This window comes from Capricornis sumatraensis, chromosome 2 (genome assembly GCF_032405125.1).
Source record: "Capricornis sumatraensis isolate serow.1 chromosome 2, serow.2, whole genome shotgun sequence".
Taxonomy (NCBI): Eukaryota; Metazoa; Chordata; class Mammalia; order Artiodactyla; family Bovidae; genus Capricornis; species Capricornis sumatraensis.
The window spans coordinates 82873853-82892213 of record NC_091070.1 but is presented as its reverse complement, the minus strand read 5'-3'; the positions used below and the strand labels follow the sequence as shown (position 1 = coordinate 82892213).

The window sequence follows — 18361 nt, the reverse complement described above, 5'->3', positions numbered from 1 at the left end:
ACTACATTCTCTGTAAGTCTTTAAAAATATAATTAAATTTCATCTTTCAGGAATGATACAAGCCTGGCTCTATCTGAAGGTAGAAAGTCAGAGGGCCCACAGAGTCTTTTCCTTAGGGTTCCAATTTGCTTTTTAATGCTTCATGAGATTTTCCATTTTTAACAGTCCCATTTATGGTCTTTAGTATTTCATAATGCCAAAAAAGTGGCTAATTCTTGTGTTATAATGTCTCTGACCTTTGGCTTATGGGTGTGTAACTAAACGCCTGGAAATAAGTGTCCATGAAGAAATTATAGTCACATAAAGGGAAGAAATTCTGTAAAACTGTGGTATATCCCATTAATGATTTCACTGTTCACTGTACTTGGGACAGCTCTATAGTAAAATGACAGATTACAGGTTTCTTTCCCCTGCCAGAAATGGGAAAGTACGTGGTGTAATGTTTTCTTTGCTTACATTGGATGCATACAGTGAAGCTGGTTTATTTTCGGTCATTTCCTGTCTATGAACAGTGTGGTATTTTAGCTAACACTACTATAATAAAATATAATGCATAAAACGAATTTCCACACCTATGAATGTTGTAATAGAAATTCATAAAATACATTATTATAGGAATCAGCACCACTTATTCATTGGGAAAAGAATCTTCCGAAATATTTTAAGTCTTGCTATTCTAGCTTGTTATAGAATGCATAAAGTTTTTTTTTTTAACTGTAATCCTCTGAAATATTGTCTTTTCTCTCCACTTAGGCATTTAAGAGTATATTCTCCATTTAGCCCGCCTTTCTGGGACTTATTACTTTATTGTATTAAGTTAATCATCTAGTCTTAGAGTCCTTTACTAATCAGGAAGGCATAGAATATTTTTCTGATTCATTCTTATATAAAGGTTGAGTTGGATTAATGAACACTTGGAATTAACTTCTAAAAATCTTTAACAGAATTCCTATTTGATGGCAGACTGCCTTACTGTTATATAAATAGTACTTGAATTGGGAAATATACATTGAAATGTATTGTACTTCATGGAAAAACAAATTATAAAGCATGGATCCTCTGTAGAGGAATACCACATTTCTTAAAGCATGAATTTAGCCTTGACAGGGGTAAAACCTAGGCCAGGTTGACTTCATCACCTACTCTAAACCTTTTGAATCCTCCCTGTCATTCCTTCCCCACAGTCACTAAGTCCTACTTTTATAATCTCTTAAATATCTGGTATATCTGTGTTCTTTTATTAGTAATCATCATTAAAATCTATTGAAGTAAGCGTTAAGTATGGTTTAGAATTGATCCCTGGGTCAGGAAGTTCCCCTGGAGAAGGAAATGGCAACCCACTCCAGTATTTTGGCCTGGGAAATCCCATGCACAAAGGAGCCTGGTGGGCTACAGTCCGTGGGGTCACAAGAGTCAGACCTGACTTGGCGACTAAACCACCACCACCATGTTTAGAATATTACTTCTAGTCTTAATAACAACTCTGAAAAACTATGTATTATGATACTTTACCTACAAGGAAACTGAAACTACAAAGAAATTCAGCAGCTTGCTCTCAAAGTCATCTATTTATTCTGGCAAATCTAGGATTTGAACTAAGCACTATCTTATTTTCTTGCCAATGCCTCTTCCACTGCCTGATGCTTTCTTTTTTGTTATATAATCTAGCTGACACTATTGCACTAGTCTTCCTACTAACCTCCTTCCATTCAGTCTCTCCTTGCTACCTACCTCATCCACAGAATTGACCAACTTATCTGTCTCAAGTAGGTCCTTGAGAGCAGGGAACATATTTTATTCATCTATTTATTCCCAGCCACAGAACCTAGCTCCATGCATGGCACACTGGAGATACTTAAAAACTTGCATTGGATATGGTTCTGTTATGTTTTCATTTAAAAATCTTTTTCTGCTTCTCAAACTTATGGGATAAAATCTGATTTTTTTGACTTCAGCTTCAGCTTCTACTCCCCTATGTATTTTAGTGTTTAATTCTTAATTTCAGTGTTCCATCCATATTGAAATTGTTTTTAACTGAGTATGTTATAATTAGGCTTCTGTGCCTTCATTCTGTTTTTCTTACATAAAGTATGCTTCTTCCTTCTACTTCTGATAAAATTCTACTGTTTATCTTTCAAGGACTAGTTCAAATATCAGTACTACCTCCTTCTGAAACCTGACTTCTCTGCACTAGCAGAATTAGTCATTCTTCCTCTGCATTTATGTAACATATTGCTTAAATATTCATTGTGTGATAATAAGCCTATTATATTTGGATAAATGTATATGTTTATCTTGCTTTCCACCCTCATAGAATGGGAGCTCCTTAAGGATAAGTAACTATTATCTTTATATCCCCAGTGTCTACCACAATACCTGACACAATACCTCTCCAGATTAACCTACTTGTTTAATGGGGTTGAGGTCTTTAGAAATTATACCCATTTGCTTATTAATTTAATTACAGAGTATTATTTGAGCAGTTATTTTTCTGGGACCATAAGTCAATAAAAGTGAAGAAAGTTTTCATATATCAAAAATCTTGCCCATGATTTCTGTTCTGATTGACTTTTTCAATGCAGATGAGCTGGTTGCCTGTAACAGAATTCTTAGGACAGTGCCCTGTATACAGTGAACTTTTAGCAAATGTTTGGCCAATAAATGAATGATAGAGCAAAAGAAATAATATGTATGTATGTTTGACTAAAAAGATATGGACATATCTGTTAGGCATACAAGAAAAACTGGAAGGACAATGCCCAACATATGAACATGGGAGAAAACTTCCTGAATTATTTTTTTTATGGACATCAGAGCACACTTTGCCAGAGGAACAGCTTCCTCTATTTCCTATTGGCCAGAGCTTGAGGCTGACCTTGAGCCTCATTCAGAAAATAACTGAAACATAATGATCAAAGGATCAATCCAAGAAGAAAATATAACAATTATAAATAAATATGCACCCAACACAGGAGCACTGCAATATGTAAGGCAAATGCTAACAAGTATGAAAGGGGAAATTAACAGTAACGCAATAATAGTTGGAGACTTTAATACCACACTCACCTATGGATAGATCAACTAAACAGAAAATTAGCAAGGAGACACAAACTTTAAATGATACAATGGACCAGTTAGACCTAATTGATATCTATAGGACATTTCACCCCAAAACAACGAATTTCACCTTTTTCTCAAGTGCACATGGACCTTCTCCAGGACAGATCACATCCTGGGCCATAAATCTAGCCTTGGTAAATTCAGAAAAGCATCTTTTCTGATCACAGTGCAGTAAGATTAGATGTTAACTACAGGAAAAAAACTATTAGAAATACAAATATATGGAGGCTAAACAACATGCTTCTGAATAACCAACAAATCACAGAAGAAATCAAGAAAGAAATCAAAATATGCATAGAAACAAATGAAAATGAAAACACAACAACCCAAAACCTGTGAGATTCAGTAAAAGCAGTGCTAAGGGATAGAAAAAGAAATTAAGGAAACAATTCCATTCACCATTGCAATGAAAAGAATAAAATACTTAGGAATATATCTACCTAAAGAAACTAAAGACCTATATATAGAAAACTATAAAACACTGATGAAAGAAATCAAAGAGGACACTAATAGATGGAGAAATATACCATGTTCATGGATTGGAAGAATCAATATAGTGAAAATGAGTATACTACCCAAAGCAATTTACAAATTCAGTACAATCCCTATCAAGCTACCAGCCATATTTTTCACAGAACTAGAACAAATAATTTCAAGATTTGTATGGAAATACAAAAAACCTCAAATAGCCAAAGCAATCTTGAGAAAGAAGAATGGAACTGGAGGAATCAACTTGCCTGACTTCAGGCTCTACTACAAAGCCACAGTCATCAAGACAGTATGGTACTGGCACAAAGACAGAAATATAGATCAATGGAATAAAATAGAAAGCCCAGAGATAAATCCACACACATATGGACACCTTATCTTTGACAAAGGAGGCAAGAATATACAATGGAGTAAAGACAATCTCTTTAACAAGTGGTGCTGGGAAAACTGGTCAACCACTTGTAAAAGAATGAAACTAGATCACTTTCTAACACCGCACAAAAAATAAACTCAAAATGGATTAAAGATCTAAATGTAAGACCAGAAACTATAAAACTCCTAGAGGAGAACATAGGCAAAACACTCTCTGACATAAATCACAGCAGGATCCTCTATGATCCACCTCCCAGAATTCTGGAAATAAAAGCAAAAATAAACAAATGGGATCTAATTAAAATTAAAAGCTTCTGCACAACAAAGGAAAATATAAGCAAGGTGAAAAGACAGCCTTCTGAATGGGAGAAAATAATAGCAAATGAAGCAACTGACAAACAACTAATCTCAAAAATTTACAAGCAACTTATGCAGCTCAATTCCAGAAAAATAAATGACCCAATCAAAAAATGGGCCAAAGAACTAAATAGACATTTCTCCAAAGAAGACATACGGATGGCTAACAAACACATGAAAAGATGCTCAACATCACTCATTATTAGAGAAATGCAAATCAAAACCACAATGAGGTACCACTTCACACCAGTCAGAATGGCTGCGATCCAAAAATCTGCAAGCAATTAATGCTGGAGAGGGTGTGGAGAAAAGGGAACCCTCCTACACTGTTGGTGGGAATGCAAACTAGTACAGCCACTATGGAGAACAGTGTGGAGATTCCTTAAAAAATTGCAAATAGAACTGCCTTATGACCCAGAAATCCCACTGCTGGGCATACACACCGAGGAAACCAGAACTGAAAGAGACACATGTACCCCAATGTTCATCGCAGCACTGTTTATAATAGCCAGGACATGGAAACAACCTAGATGTCCATCAGCAGATGAATGGATAAGAAAGCTTTGGTACATGTACACAATGGAGTATTACTCAGCCGTTAAAAAGAATTCATTTGAATCAGTTCTGATGAGATGGATGAAACTGGAGCCGATTATACAGAGTGAAGTAAGCCAGAAAGAAAAACACCAATACAGTATACTAACACATATATATGGAATTTAGAAAGATGGCAATGACGACCCTGTATGCAAGACAGCAAGAAAGACACAGATGTGTATAACGGACTTTTGGACTCAGAGGGAGAGAGAGAGGGTGGAATGATTTGGTAGAATGGCATTGTAACAGGTATACTATCATGTAAGAATCGAATCGCCAGTCTATGTCCGATGCAGGATACAGCATGCTTGGTGCACGGTGATGACCCAGAGAGATGTTATGGGGAGGGAGGTGGGAAGGGGGTTCATGGTTGGGAATGCATGTGCACCCGTGGTGGATTCATGTCAATGTATGGCAAAACCAATACAGTATTGTAAAGTAAAATAAAGTAAAAATTAAAATTAAAAAAAAAAAGCAGTGCTAAGGGGAAGGTTCATAGCAATATAAGCTTACCTCAAGAAACAAGAAAAAAATCAAATAAATAACCTAACTCTACACGTAAAGCAACTAGAAAAAGAAGAAATTAAGCATCCCAGGGTTAGTAGAAGGAAAGACATCAGAAGAATTAGGTCAGAAATAAATGAAAAAGAAACAAAGGAGACCATAGCAAAAATCAACAAAGCTAAAAGCTGGTTTTTAGAGAAGATAAATAAAATAGACAAACCATTAGCTAGACTCATCATGGAAAAAAGGGAGAAGAATCAAATCAACAAAATTAGAAATGAAAATGAGAAAGTCACAACAGACAACACAGAAATACAAAGATCATAAGAGACTACTATCAGCAACTATATGCCAATAAAATGGACAACTTGGAAGAAATGGACAAATTCTTAGAAAAGTATAACTTTCTGAAACTGAACCAAGAAGAAATATAAAATCTTAACAGACCCATCACAAGCATGGAAATCAAAACTGTAATCAGAAATCTTCCAGCAAACAAAAGCCCAGGACCAGATTGCCTCACAGCTGAATTCTACCAAAAGTGTAGAGAAGAGCTAACACCTACCCTACTGAAACTCTTCCAGAAAATTGCAGAGGAAGATAAACTTCCAAACTCTTTCTATGAGGCCACCATCACCCTAATACCAAAACCAGACAAATATGCCACAAAAAAGAAAACTCAGGCCAATATCACTGATGAACATAGATACAAAAATCCTTACCAAAATTCTAGCAGACAGAATCCAACAACATATTAAAAAGATCATACATCATGACCAAGTGGGCTTTATCCCAGGGATGCAAGCATTCTTCAATATTTGCAAATCAATCAGTATGATACACCACATTAACAAATTGAAAGATAAAAGCCATATTATTATCTCAATAGATGCAGAGAAGGCCTTTGATAAAACTCAACATCCATTTATGATAAAAACCCCCCAGAAAGCAGGAATAGAAGGAACATACCTCAACATAATAAAAGCCATATATGATAAACCCACAGCAAACGTTATCCTCAATGGTGAAAAATTGAAAGCATTTCCCCTAAAGTTAGGAACAAGACAAGGGTGCCCACTCTCACCACTACTATTCAACATAGTTCTGGGAGTTTTAGCCACAGCAATTAGAGAAGAAAAAGAAATAAAAGGAGTCCAGATTGGAAAAGAAGAAGTAAAACTCTCACTGTTTGCAAATGACATGATGCTCTAAATAAAAACCCCTAAAGACTCCACCAGAAAATTACTAGAGCTAATCAATGAATATAGTAAAGTTGCAGGATATAAAATTAACACACAGGAATCCCTTGCATTCCTATACACTAACAATGAGAAAACAGAAAGAGAAATTAAGGAAACAATTCCATTCACCATTGCAACGAAAAGAATAAAATACTTGGGAATAAAGCTACCTAAAGAAGCAAAAGACCTATATATAGAAAACTATAAAACACTGATAAAAGGAATCAAAGAGGACACAAATAGATGGAGAAATACACCATGTTCATGGATTGGAAGAATCAATATAGTGAAAATGAGTATACTACCCAAAGCAATCTGTAGATTCAGTGCAATCCCTATCAAGCTACCAACTGTTTTTTCAGAGAACTAGAACAAATAATTTCACTATTTGTGTGGAAATATAAAAAACCTCAAATAGCCAAAGCAATCTTGAGAAAGAAGAATGGAACTGGAGGACTCAACCTGCCTGACTTCAGACTATACTACAAAGCTCCTTTCATCAAGACAGTATGGTACTGGCACAAAGACAGAAATATAGATCAATGGAACAAAATAGAAAGCCCAGAGATAAATCCATGCACCTGTGAACACTTTATAGGTGTCCTTTGACAAAGGAGGCAAGAATATACAATGAAGAAAAGGCAATCTCTTTAACAAGTGGTGCTGGGAAAACTGGTCAACCACTTGTAAAAGAATGAAACGAGAACACTTTCTAACACCATACACAAAAATAAACTCAAAATGAATTAAAGATCTAAACGTAAGACCAGAAACTATAAAACTCCTAGAGGAAAACATAGGCAAAACACTCTCTGACATAAGTCACAGCAGGATCCTCTATGACCCACCTCCCAGAGTAATGGAAATAAAAGCAAAAATAAACAAATGGGACCTAATTAAACTTAAAAGCTTTTGCACACAAAAAAAAAAAAATTAAAAAAAAAAAGCTTTTGCACAATGAAGGAATCTATAAGCAAGGTGAAAAGACAGCCTTCAGAATGGGAGAAAATAATAGCAAATGAAGCAACTGACTGAAAGAATTAATCTCAAAAATATACAAGCAGCTCCTGCAGCTCAATTCCAGAAAAATAAACGACCCAATCAAAAAATGGGCCAAAGAACTAAACAGACATTTCTCCAAAGAAGACATACAGATGGCTAACAAACACATGAAAAGATGCTCAGCATCACTCATTATCAGAGAAATACAAATCAAAACCACAATGAGGTACCATCTCATGCCAGTCAGAATGGGTGCTATCGAAAAATGTACAAACAATAAATGCTGGAGAGGGTGTGGAAAAAAGGGAACCCTCTTACACTGTTGATGGGAATGCAAATGACTTTTACAGCCACTATGGAGAACAGTGTGGAGATTCCTTTAAAAAACTGAAAACAGATCTGCCATATGACCCAGCAATCCCACTGCTGAGCATACACACTGAGGAAACCATAATTGAAAGAGACACGTGTACCCCAATGTTCATAGCAGCACTGTTTACAATAGGTAGGACATGGAAGCAACCTAGATGTTCATCAGCAGACAAATGGATAAGAAAGTTGTACATATACATAATGGAATATTACTCAGCTATTAAAAAGAATACATTTGAATCAGTTCTAATGAGGTGGATGAAACTGGAGCCTATTACACAGAGTGAAGTCAGAAAGAAAAATACCAATACAGTATACTAACACATATATTGGAGAAGGCAATGGCACTCCACTCCAGCACTCTTGCCTGGAAAATCCCATGGACGGAGGAGCCTGGTGGGCCGCAGTCTATGGGGTCGCTAAGAGTTGGACACGACTGAGCAACTTCACTTTCACTTTTCACTTTCATGCATTGGAGAAGGAAATGGCAACCCACTCCAGTGTCCTTGCCTGGAGAATCTCAGGGACGGGGGAGCCTCATGGGCTGCCATCTATGGGGTCACACAGAATTGGACATGACTGAAGCAACTTAGCAGCAGCAGCAGCAGCAACACATATATATGGAATTTAGAAAGATGGTAACAATGACCCTATATGTGAGACATCAAAAGAGACATAGATGTAAAGTACAGTCTTTTGGACTCTGTGGGAGAAGCCAAGAGTGGGATGATTTGAGAGAATAGCATCAAAACATGTATATTATCATATGTGAAACAGATCACCAGTCCAGGTTTGATGCATGAGACAGGATGCTCAGGGCTGGTGCCCTGGGATAACCCTGAGGGATGGGATGGGGAGGAAGTTGGGAGGGGGCTTCAGGATGGGGAACACATGTATGCCCATGGCTGATTCATGTCAATGTATGGCAGAAAACACTACAATATTGTAAAGTAATTAGCCTCCAATTAAAATAAATAATTAAAAAAATAAAGCTCCTTCTTTTTAATCGAGGGGAAAAAAAAGAAAATAACTGAAAAAAGTTTGGTCCTGTAAGACCTATTTAATAGGTGCTTTGTTTCCTAGCAACAGCCCAGCAAACTTGCCATTTGTTTTTACTGAATGTCCATATGAAGTCTACAACAGTTGGAAATTAATTCTGCTTTGTTTTGGAACTGTAAAACTGTTTTGCTGAGGCTAAGCTTATTTATTATTTCACTTATTTTCTTAACAGTTTACTGAAAAACTTTTAAAGAAAATAACCGTTTTCTAATAAAGGCATTTTATTTTGAAGTTTATTTTTTAATATTTTATTTTATTTTATTATTATTTTTTTTTACTTAACAATATTGTATTGGTTTTGCTGTACATCAACATGAATCTGCCACGGGTATACATGTGTTCCCAATCCTGAACCCCCTTCCCACCTCCCTCCCCATACCATCTCTCTGGGTCATCCCAGTGCACCAGCCCTAAGCATCCTGTATCCTGCATCGAACCTAAACTGGCAATTCGTTTCTTATATGGTATTATACATGTTTCAATGCCATTCTCCCAAATCATCCCCCCCCTCGCCCTCTCCCACAGAGTCTGAAATACTGTTCTATACATCAGTGTCTCTTTTGTTGTCTCGCATACAGGGTTATTGTTACCATCTTTCTAAATCCCATATATATGCATTAGTATACTGTATTGGTGTTTTTCTTTCTGGCTTACTTCACTCTGTATAATCGGCTCCAGTTTCATCCACCTCATTAGAACTGATTCAAATGTATTCTTTTTAATGGCTGAGTAATACTCCATTGTGTATATGTACCACAGCTTTCTTATCCATTCATCTGCTGATGGATATCTAGGTTGCTTCCATGTCCTGGCTATTATATCATAAGGAAAAAAGGTAAACAAGACATGTTCATACAGACGATGTAAAACAACACAACTTCTCATAGCTATGATTCAACTTCTTTTGCTGAGTATCGTGGCCATCAGGCATCATTACATTAACTAGCAAACTTTTTTTTTTGCCTTGACTTTACTTTTTCATTATTTGTGTTTGCCTCACCTGTGAGAACCATCTTCCTAACCCCTTAGCCTGTGTCTGTATCACCGACTCTGCCCCTTTGTTCAAACCACAGTTGATGATTAGAACACCCTTTTGAAGTTCAGTAGATACTCCTAAGAAAATTCATAATTGTCTTATTCATTAATTCTTTGAAGAAATACTTACAACATGTGCTAGGAGCTGTGCTAGGTGCTGATATACTATAGTGAACGTGACAGAGTTTGAACCCTCAAGGATCACATTATTCAGTAGGAGAGACAAGCAACTGTAGTACAGTATGGCCAGTGCTGTGTTCTTTTCATAAAGCCATCTTTATTTTAGTGGTACTGAAATGTAACTCCTTTATCCTATTCTAGAAATGATTATATGTTCTATGGGTTGTGTGTACACTCAGTCGCTCAGTCTTGCCCAGCTGTTTGCCATCCTATGGACTATAGCCCACCAGGCTCCTCTGCCCGTGGAATTTTCTAGGCAAGAAGGAATGGGGTGCCATTTCCTACTCCAGGGGATCTTCCAAACCCAGGGATCGAACCCGTGTCTCCAGCATTGGCAGGCAGACTGTTTATCACTAGCTCCACCTGCTCTACATAGCTCAACACAAAAGTTATCACACAAACCACAATATAAGGGACTCTTAATTCTCACCTTATTTTTGTTCTATTATCAGCCATTACCTTTATAGGATTTTCATCTAAGATTATTCACACACCATTACTCACTAAATATTTGATTATTACTGTATAATCATCATTGCCATGAGCACTAGCCTGGCAGAAATCAATCCTTTTTATATTTTCTTGGTCACACATTCACAGAGTTGATGGATGTTATTACCCAACTTCTTACTGTGTTAACAAATATGTTACATGTTAAGTGGTGCCTATGGAGTAAGTACATGGAAATCTAGTAAAGCATGATAAACCGGCAAGGTGATGGTTTGTCAGTCTTACTCACAACACCAGCATTATAAAACTTCTGAAGATCTTTAATAATGCAGTCATTTATATTGTGAAAAGCCCATTAATAGATTCTAGCCCCTCCAAAGATGAAAAAAATAAAGCCAAAATTGTAAACCCATAATTATGATTGAATATGAGAAGTGGTGTATCAGAGGAGTATACAAAATTCTGTTGGAGTCCAAAGGAAGGCAAAACATTAATATGTTAGTAAGGGCAAATAAAAACTATCTAAAGGTAAAATTCCATAATGAAAACAAAGCATTATTTGAGTTTCAAGATTGAGTAACAAATAGTTATGTCTGTATTCATGAAGCAGAAAATTTGAGTTGGATCAAGCAGCTATGGTTTTTCCAGTAGTTGTGTATGGATGTGAGAGTTGGACTATAAAGAAAGCTGAGCACCTAAGAATTGATACTTTTGAACTGTGGTGTTGGAGAAGACTCTTGAGAGTCCCTTGGACTGCAAGGAGATCCAACCAGTCCATCCTAAAGGAAATCAGTCCTGAATATTCATTGGAAGGACTGATGCTGAAGCTGAAACTCCAATACTTTGGTGACCTGATGCAAAGAACTGACTCATTGGAACAGACCCTGATGCTAGAAAAGATTGAAGGCAGGAGAACGGCACAACAGAGAATGAGATGGTTGGATGACATTACCAACTCAATGGACATGAGTTTGAGCAAGCTCTGGAAGTTGGTGATGGACAGGAAGGCCTGGCATGCTACAGTCCATGGGGTCGCAAAGAGTCAGACACAACTGAGCGACTGAACTGAAGCTATTTCTTTTCTTTTTCAAGAGCATTCATTTAGGTAACCTTTTACAGAAGCGTGGCTCTAACTTTGAAAATATTAACAGTTATCATAGTCACTAGAGTATGTGAAGTTATTTTGCATGTGTATGTACTGGATTTTTTATCATTTCTTATTTCAATACGGGGAGGAAGTCTTCATTGATTTGCTGCCTATAACTGTAATATATTTACACTTGCATATTTTCAAACACATTGAACTATTTAAAAATGTGGAGTCAAAGTTACCCCTTAGTCCAGCTTCTGAGAGAGAAACTATTGTTAGCAGTTAGTATGTGAATTCCCAAGTATTTTATAAACATAGTTTTATATTATATTGTTCTTACTATAGAAATATTATTCTGTAAAATGCAGTTTTTTTCAGTCAGACAGTGGAATACTTTCCAGAGTAGGCAAACTTACTTGTTTTGACATGCAAAAGTATCTATGCTATAGTAAATGGATTGTTTTATTTTTTCTTTTTTTAAAACCTTTTTATTTTGTATTGGGGTTTAGCCAGTTAACAATGTGATAGTTTCAGGTGATCAGTGAAGGGACTCAGCCATACATATACATGTATCCATTCTCTCCCAAGCTCCCGTCCCATCCAGGCCGCCACATAACACTGAGCAGAATTCCATGTGCTATACAGTAAGTCCTTCTTGGTTATCTTAAATGTATTATTTTAAAACTAAATAGAATATCAACTATCTTCCATCAGTATAAATAATTTGGGTTTAAAAGTAGTAATTTTTTGTTCACATGTGCCTCTTTTTAAATTAAAGTATATGACTATAGAAGAATATAAAGCTTCAGTTCAGTTCAGTCGCTCAGTCGTGTCCAACTCTTTGCGACCCCATGAATTGCAGCATGCCAGGCCTCCCTGTCCATCACCAACTCCCGGAGTTCACTCAGACTCATGTCCATCAAGCTTGCAGATGTACTATTGAAAATTAGTCTTTGGTACTCTGGGTTTAATTATTGAAATAAAAAGAAATGGATGTAAATCTTTATAATCTGTTATTTACTTTGCATGATAAAACTTTCATTAAGATTATATGATGGGTTTCCCAGGTCTCTGGACTCAGGACTCACCAGTGGATTACAGGATCTATCTGTCACAGACACACACCTTGTTGAAGTGGATGGAGACACGCTTTCCCTGTATGGCTCAGGAGCACTGGAGTGTCTGGATCGGAACTGGAGCATGCAAACAGCAGGAATGGTGACAACAGTGTCCTTCACATTCATAGAATTTGATGAAATAGTCCAAGTGCTTCCCAAATTGAAGATTAAGTTTCCTAATTCTCTGGTAAGCATTTCCTTTTTGTTGTATATTTGAATTCTTCTCAGTCATGACTTGTATATACAGGCCAAAGACCTATTTTAACTTTTATTTATGCTGTTTCTATCTGGCAGGGAGACTAAGTTCTTATGTTGAATTTCTTAATCTGATATTTAAATTAGTACTCATAAATGGCCTTGCAGTCTTCTATTAATATTGGAAATTTTCTCTCTAGAAAATGCTTCCTTATGGAGTATGAAGGACCAATGTAATTTTAGTCAAGTGACATGCTTCTACTTTGGGAAACTTTCAACAGGACCTCACCTAACTCTCTATTATAAATTCATTTACTATACCTGGTATTAACAGGACAAGTATACTCACATATAATTTTTATAGTAGTCCCCTAACAACATTTAAAATCATTTTAATAGCTCATTAAAGTTACTTTGAGAAATTTGCCTTTTCCAGTTATGGTATTATTATATTAATTATTAGTATGAATTTGTGAAAGCTGTGATTTCTGAGTTCTTTCTTGAGTTTTTATTATCATTGTGTTTTTCTCAATTAGCTAGTGATTTCCCTCACCAACGCTTTTTTAAAAATTTATTTATTTTAATTGAAGGCTAAATATTGTAAAAAACCACAATATTGTAGTGGTTTTTGCCACACATTGACGTGAATCAGCCATGAGCGTACATGTGTTCCCCATCCTGAAGCCCCCTCACAACTTCCTCCCCATCCCATCCCTCAGGGTCATCCCAGTGCACCAGCCCTGAGCACCCTGTCTCATGCATTGAACCTAGACTGGTGATCTATTTCACATATGGTAATATACATGTTTAAGTGTTATTCTCTCAAATCATCCCACCCTCACCTTCTCCCACAGAGTCCAAAAGTCTGTTCTTTACATCTGTGTCTCTTTTGCTATCTCGCATATAAGGTAATTGTTACCATCTTTCTAAATTCCATATATATGTGTTAATATACTGTATTGGTGTTTTACTTTCTGACTTACTTCACTCTGTATAATAGGCTCCAGTTTCATCCACCTCATTAGAACTGACTCAAATGCATTCTTTTTAATAGCTAAGTAATATTCCATTGTGTATATGTACCACAGTTTTCTTATCCATTCGTCTGCCAATGGACATCTAGGTTGCTTCCATGTCCTGGCTATTGTAAACATTGCTGCGATGAACACTGGGGTACATGAGTCCCTTTCAATTCTGGTTTCCTCGTCACCAACCCTTTTATAATGTATTTTGTTCTTTTGTTATATTTTCCTCTCTAATAAAAAGGATAGTAGTGGAGACAGTGTGTTTAGAAAAGATCATCCAAATTCACAGACAGAACATTTCTATTAGCATTTCAATGTTGGTATTTTGTTCTCTGATAGCCAGTTTAAGTAGCGTACATAGTAATTAGCAAGATAAAAGTAATAATGGTTAACTAGTTCTTCTCAGAAGTACTGTGAGCCCTGTATTTGTAAAGTTCTGAAAATTTTACTTCTGGTTTTTCCTCTATAGATTTAATCTCCATGTAAAACATATAAAATCATTGTATTATCTGGAAGAGTCTGAATTATTATATATTTATATAATTTTTTAGAAATATAGTTATTTAATAGATAGGTGGATGTCCTTTCCAGAATGGAAATCACTTTGAATTCAATATTGGGTGGCTTAATATATTCTATCAATAATTTTTTATTAGGTAGATTAAAGGTATTTAAGTTTAATACATTTAGTTTGTTTAATGAAAACATATTAGTTAACCCTAAAATTTACACTTATTTGGGGAATGATAGTGAAGCTTTAATGGTAACATTTTAAGATGATTAGAGTCAATATTCACCCCTTTTTTTGTTTATTATTGTAGCACCTTAAATTCAAGGAAACAAATCTTGTAATGCTGCAGCAATTTAATGCACTAGCACAGCTCCGTCGAGTTGACCAGTTGACAATTGATCCTCAAGGAAATCCAGTTGTCGGTTTTACACTCTGGAAATATTATGTCCTGTTTAGGCTGAGCCATTTTAATATGCAGAAAATAAATGGAACAGAGGTAAGCTAAACACTAAGTCAACTATAGAATTGAAATGTTCCTTTTAAAGGGAAATAATCATAAAAATATCCAGGAATTTATGTATAAAATCATGATCGAACTTTTGAGAAATAATTTTTTTTTTAAATCGTCACATTTAAAATGTTGAAAAGCTAAAAATATTTGTCTAAAAACTTCTAATATACTAGGCAAATTTTGTGAATAAATTAGTAACCAGATCATGGTGAACAGTAAATACTACTTCTGTTGTTTTTAAGTATTCAGAGAAGGATTGATAGGATAATACTTTAAAATGAAAAGAAAAAGAACACTTCTGTAAGTAATGTGATCTTTGTGTTTCTCAGAGTGTTTTACATACTGACATGTAAAAGGGCCTGGGGAAGTGATACTAAATGTCATTTAATAAAGGTTGTGATAGAGGAAGGGAAGAATAACATGCAAAAAAATGTACATAGGGAAAGAAGAGTGATTTTAAAAGAAGAGATAAGAGGGAGAAATAAGCAAGGAGGAAAGTTAAAAGACGAAAAAGTCTACATGAATGAAAAAGGAAATAAAACAACCATAAGTAAAAGTCTAGATTGCTTTGTTAATAGTTTGTAACAGCTGCTTGGACATATCTACATTGTATAATTCAGGTCTGGAGCCTGAATAGCTGGAAAATTATTAGCAAAGAGTTATTTTTCAGATTGATTCTGCTAAGCTTGTCACGAGGGTAATCCTCCAGCTATCCAAAGATCATGTTCTCTTTAAATATTACTTTGGAAGAAGAGAGAGAAGCTATGCTTCTTCTTCTGTGGAATTCCAGAATTGAGTTTAGATAGTCCTCCAAAAGGAAAAAATCTTTTAATATGCTACTAGTATTAGTGTGATTATCTCTTAAAATTCAGACCTCCTTATTGTAAGACGAGCTATAATCAATTTTGCTAGCAGGGTGGGAAGAGCAACTATAGTTCCCTGCAACTGATACACTATAAGTAGTGAAGTGAAGTGAAGTTGCTCAGTCGTGTCCGACTCTTTGCGACTCCGTGGACTGTAACCTACCAGGCTCCTCCGTCCATGGGATTTTCCAGGCAAGAATACTGGAGTGGGTTGCCATTTCCTTCTCCAGGGGATCTTCCCGACCCAGGGATTGAACCAGGTCTCCTGCCATGCAGGCAAACGCTTTAACCTCTGAGCCACCAGGGAAGGTAACTCTGGCCTAAAACTTGAGAACTCCAGCATACCATCAGGAGATTGGAGGTCTCTGGGTCAGCATACAAGAGCCATGTGAAATTTGCATCAGCTACTTTGGTCACCTCATGAGAAGAGCTGACTCATTGGAAAAGACTCTGATGCTGGGAGGGATTGGGGGCAGGAGGAGAAGGGGACGACCGAGGATGAGATGGCTGGATGGCATCACGGACTCGATGGACGTGAGTCTGGGTGAACTCTGGGAGATGGTGATGAACAGGAAGGCCTGGCGTGCTGCGATTCATGGGATCACAAAGAGTCGGACATGACTGAGCGACTGAACTGAACTGTTGCAGCCATGAAATTAAAAGACACTAACTCCTTGGAAGAAAAGTTATGACCAACCTAGATAGCATATTCAAAAGCAGAGACATTACTTTGCCAACAAAGGTCCGTCTAGTCAAGGCTATGGTTTTTCCAGTAGTCATGTATGGATGTGAGAGTTGGACTGTGAAGAAAGCTGAGTGCTGAAGAATTGATGCTTTTGAACTGTGGTGTTGGAGAAGACTCTTGAGAGTCCCTTGAACTGCAAGGAGATCCAACCAGTCCATTCTAAAGCAGATCAGCCCTGAGTGTTCTTTGGAAGGAATAATGCTAAAGCTGAAACTCCAGTACTTTGGCCACCTCATGCGAAGAGTTGACTCATTGGAAAAGACTCTGATGCTGGGAGGGATTGGGGGCAGGAGGGAAAGGGGACGACAGAGGATGAGATGGCTGGATGGCATCACCGACTAGATGGACGTGAGTTTGAGTGAACTCTGGGAGTTGGTGATGGACAAGGAAGCCTGGCGTGCTACAATTCATGGGGTCACAGAGTCAGACATGACTGAGCAACTGAATTGAACTGAACTGAATGGTAGGTCCATAACCCCAGGTATCAGCCATCTGTTGAAGATGTAGGGCAAACCTGGAACCTTCAGATGACTATTAATTTCTCCAACTAGTTCACAAGAGATTCGTTTTAGTTTTATGTACCCTCTTGGTACTTCCCCAGAGAGGTTGTAAGTCACTGGTCAGATCTAATAGTTCCAAAAGTTTCCAAAGCTAGCCTGGGCTGTAGGATAGTTATTTTAGCTATAGGTGAGGAATTCTCCCTTGTTAGTGGCCAAACCATTATCTTCATTAACCCTAAATACTGTATTTACCCAAATGTGGATCACTGCTGGAGACATAATAGTTATTATAAAACCTTAAAATAGGAAGTAATAGTGTAATATCATTATATAGAGAAGAATGAGAAAGAACCAATGTAATGTACTCTGATTTAAAGTTCTGAAAATGTCAATGCCCAGGAATATTTGACCTTTTAATATAAGACCTAGAATAAACCTGCTTATCTCGTCCTTGACAGTATGTGATAATGTTATACTGTATTTCTGCTTTTCTTTGTATGAGAGAGAGTGAGCATTGTGAGCATCAAGAGGAAAAGATGGAGTAGTGGCCTACACTGACCACTAGGTGACTATGTTAGACCAAACAAGTTAGTTGTCAGCTGAAGGAATGATTCTGGGGAGCTGCAGCCTCATTAACTACTGAAGTCTAGGGAAGGAAGGGAAAGGGTCAGTCTGCAGTGATTCATATGTATAAGTCGCTTGTGAATTATGGGTTATTTTCCAGAAAATCCCTGTGTAGGTAATTATAGCAAGTGTTAAGAATAAAGGTTTTAAAGATCCAAAATGGGTCTCTCAACATCAGCTCTATTGACATTTTGGACCAGATAATTCTTTGTTATGGGGACTGTCCCGTACACTGTAGGACATTTAACAGCATCCCTGGCTTCGACTCACTAGATGCTAGTAGTATCTGTCCACCAGTTGCAATAAACAAAAACCATCTCCAGACACTGGCAAACATTCCCTAGGGGCCAAAGTGGCCCCTGATTGGGAACCACTGAATTATATTGGTAAAGAAATAGTAT

The 18361-nt window shown here is 36.8% G+C and overlaps 1 protein-coding gene across 2 annotated transcripts in view; it reads left to right on the top strand.

Moving 5' to 3' along the window:
• Positions 1-18361, top strand: part of LRRC49 (leucine rich repeat containing 49) — a 155654-nt gene that overhangs the window by 120727 nt on the left and 16566 nt on the right. For both annotated transcript variants that reach the window (XM_068965868.1, XM_068965867.1), the window contains exons 12-13: positions 12936-13173; positions 15028-15213. In XM_068965868.1, coding sequence (XP_068821969.1) covers positions 12936-13173; positions 15028-15213 — 424 coding nt within the window. The remainder of the gene's footprint in view (positions 1-12935; positions 13174-15027; positions 15214-18361) is intronic.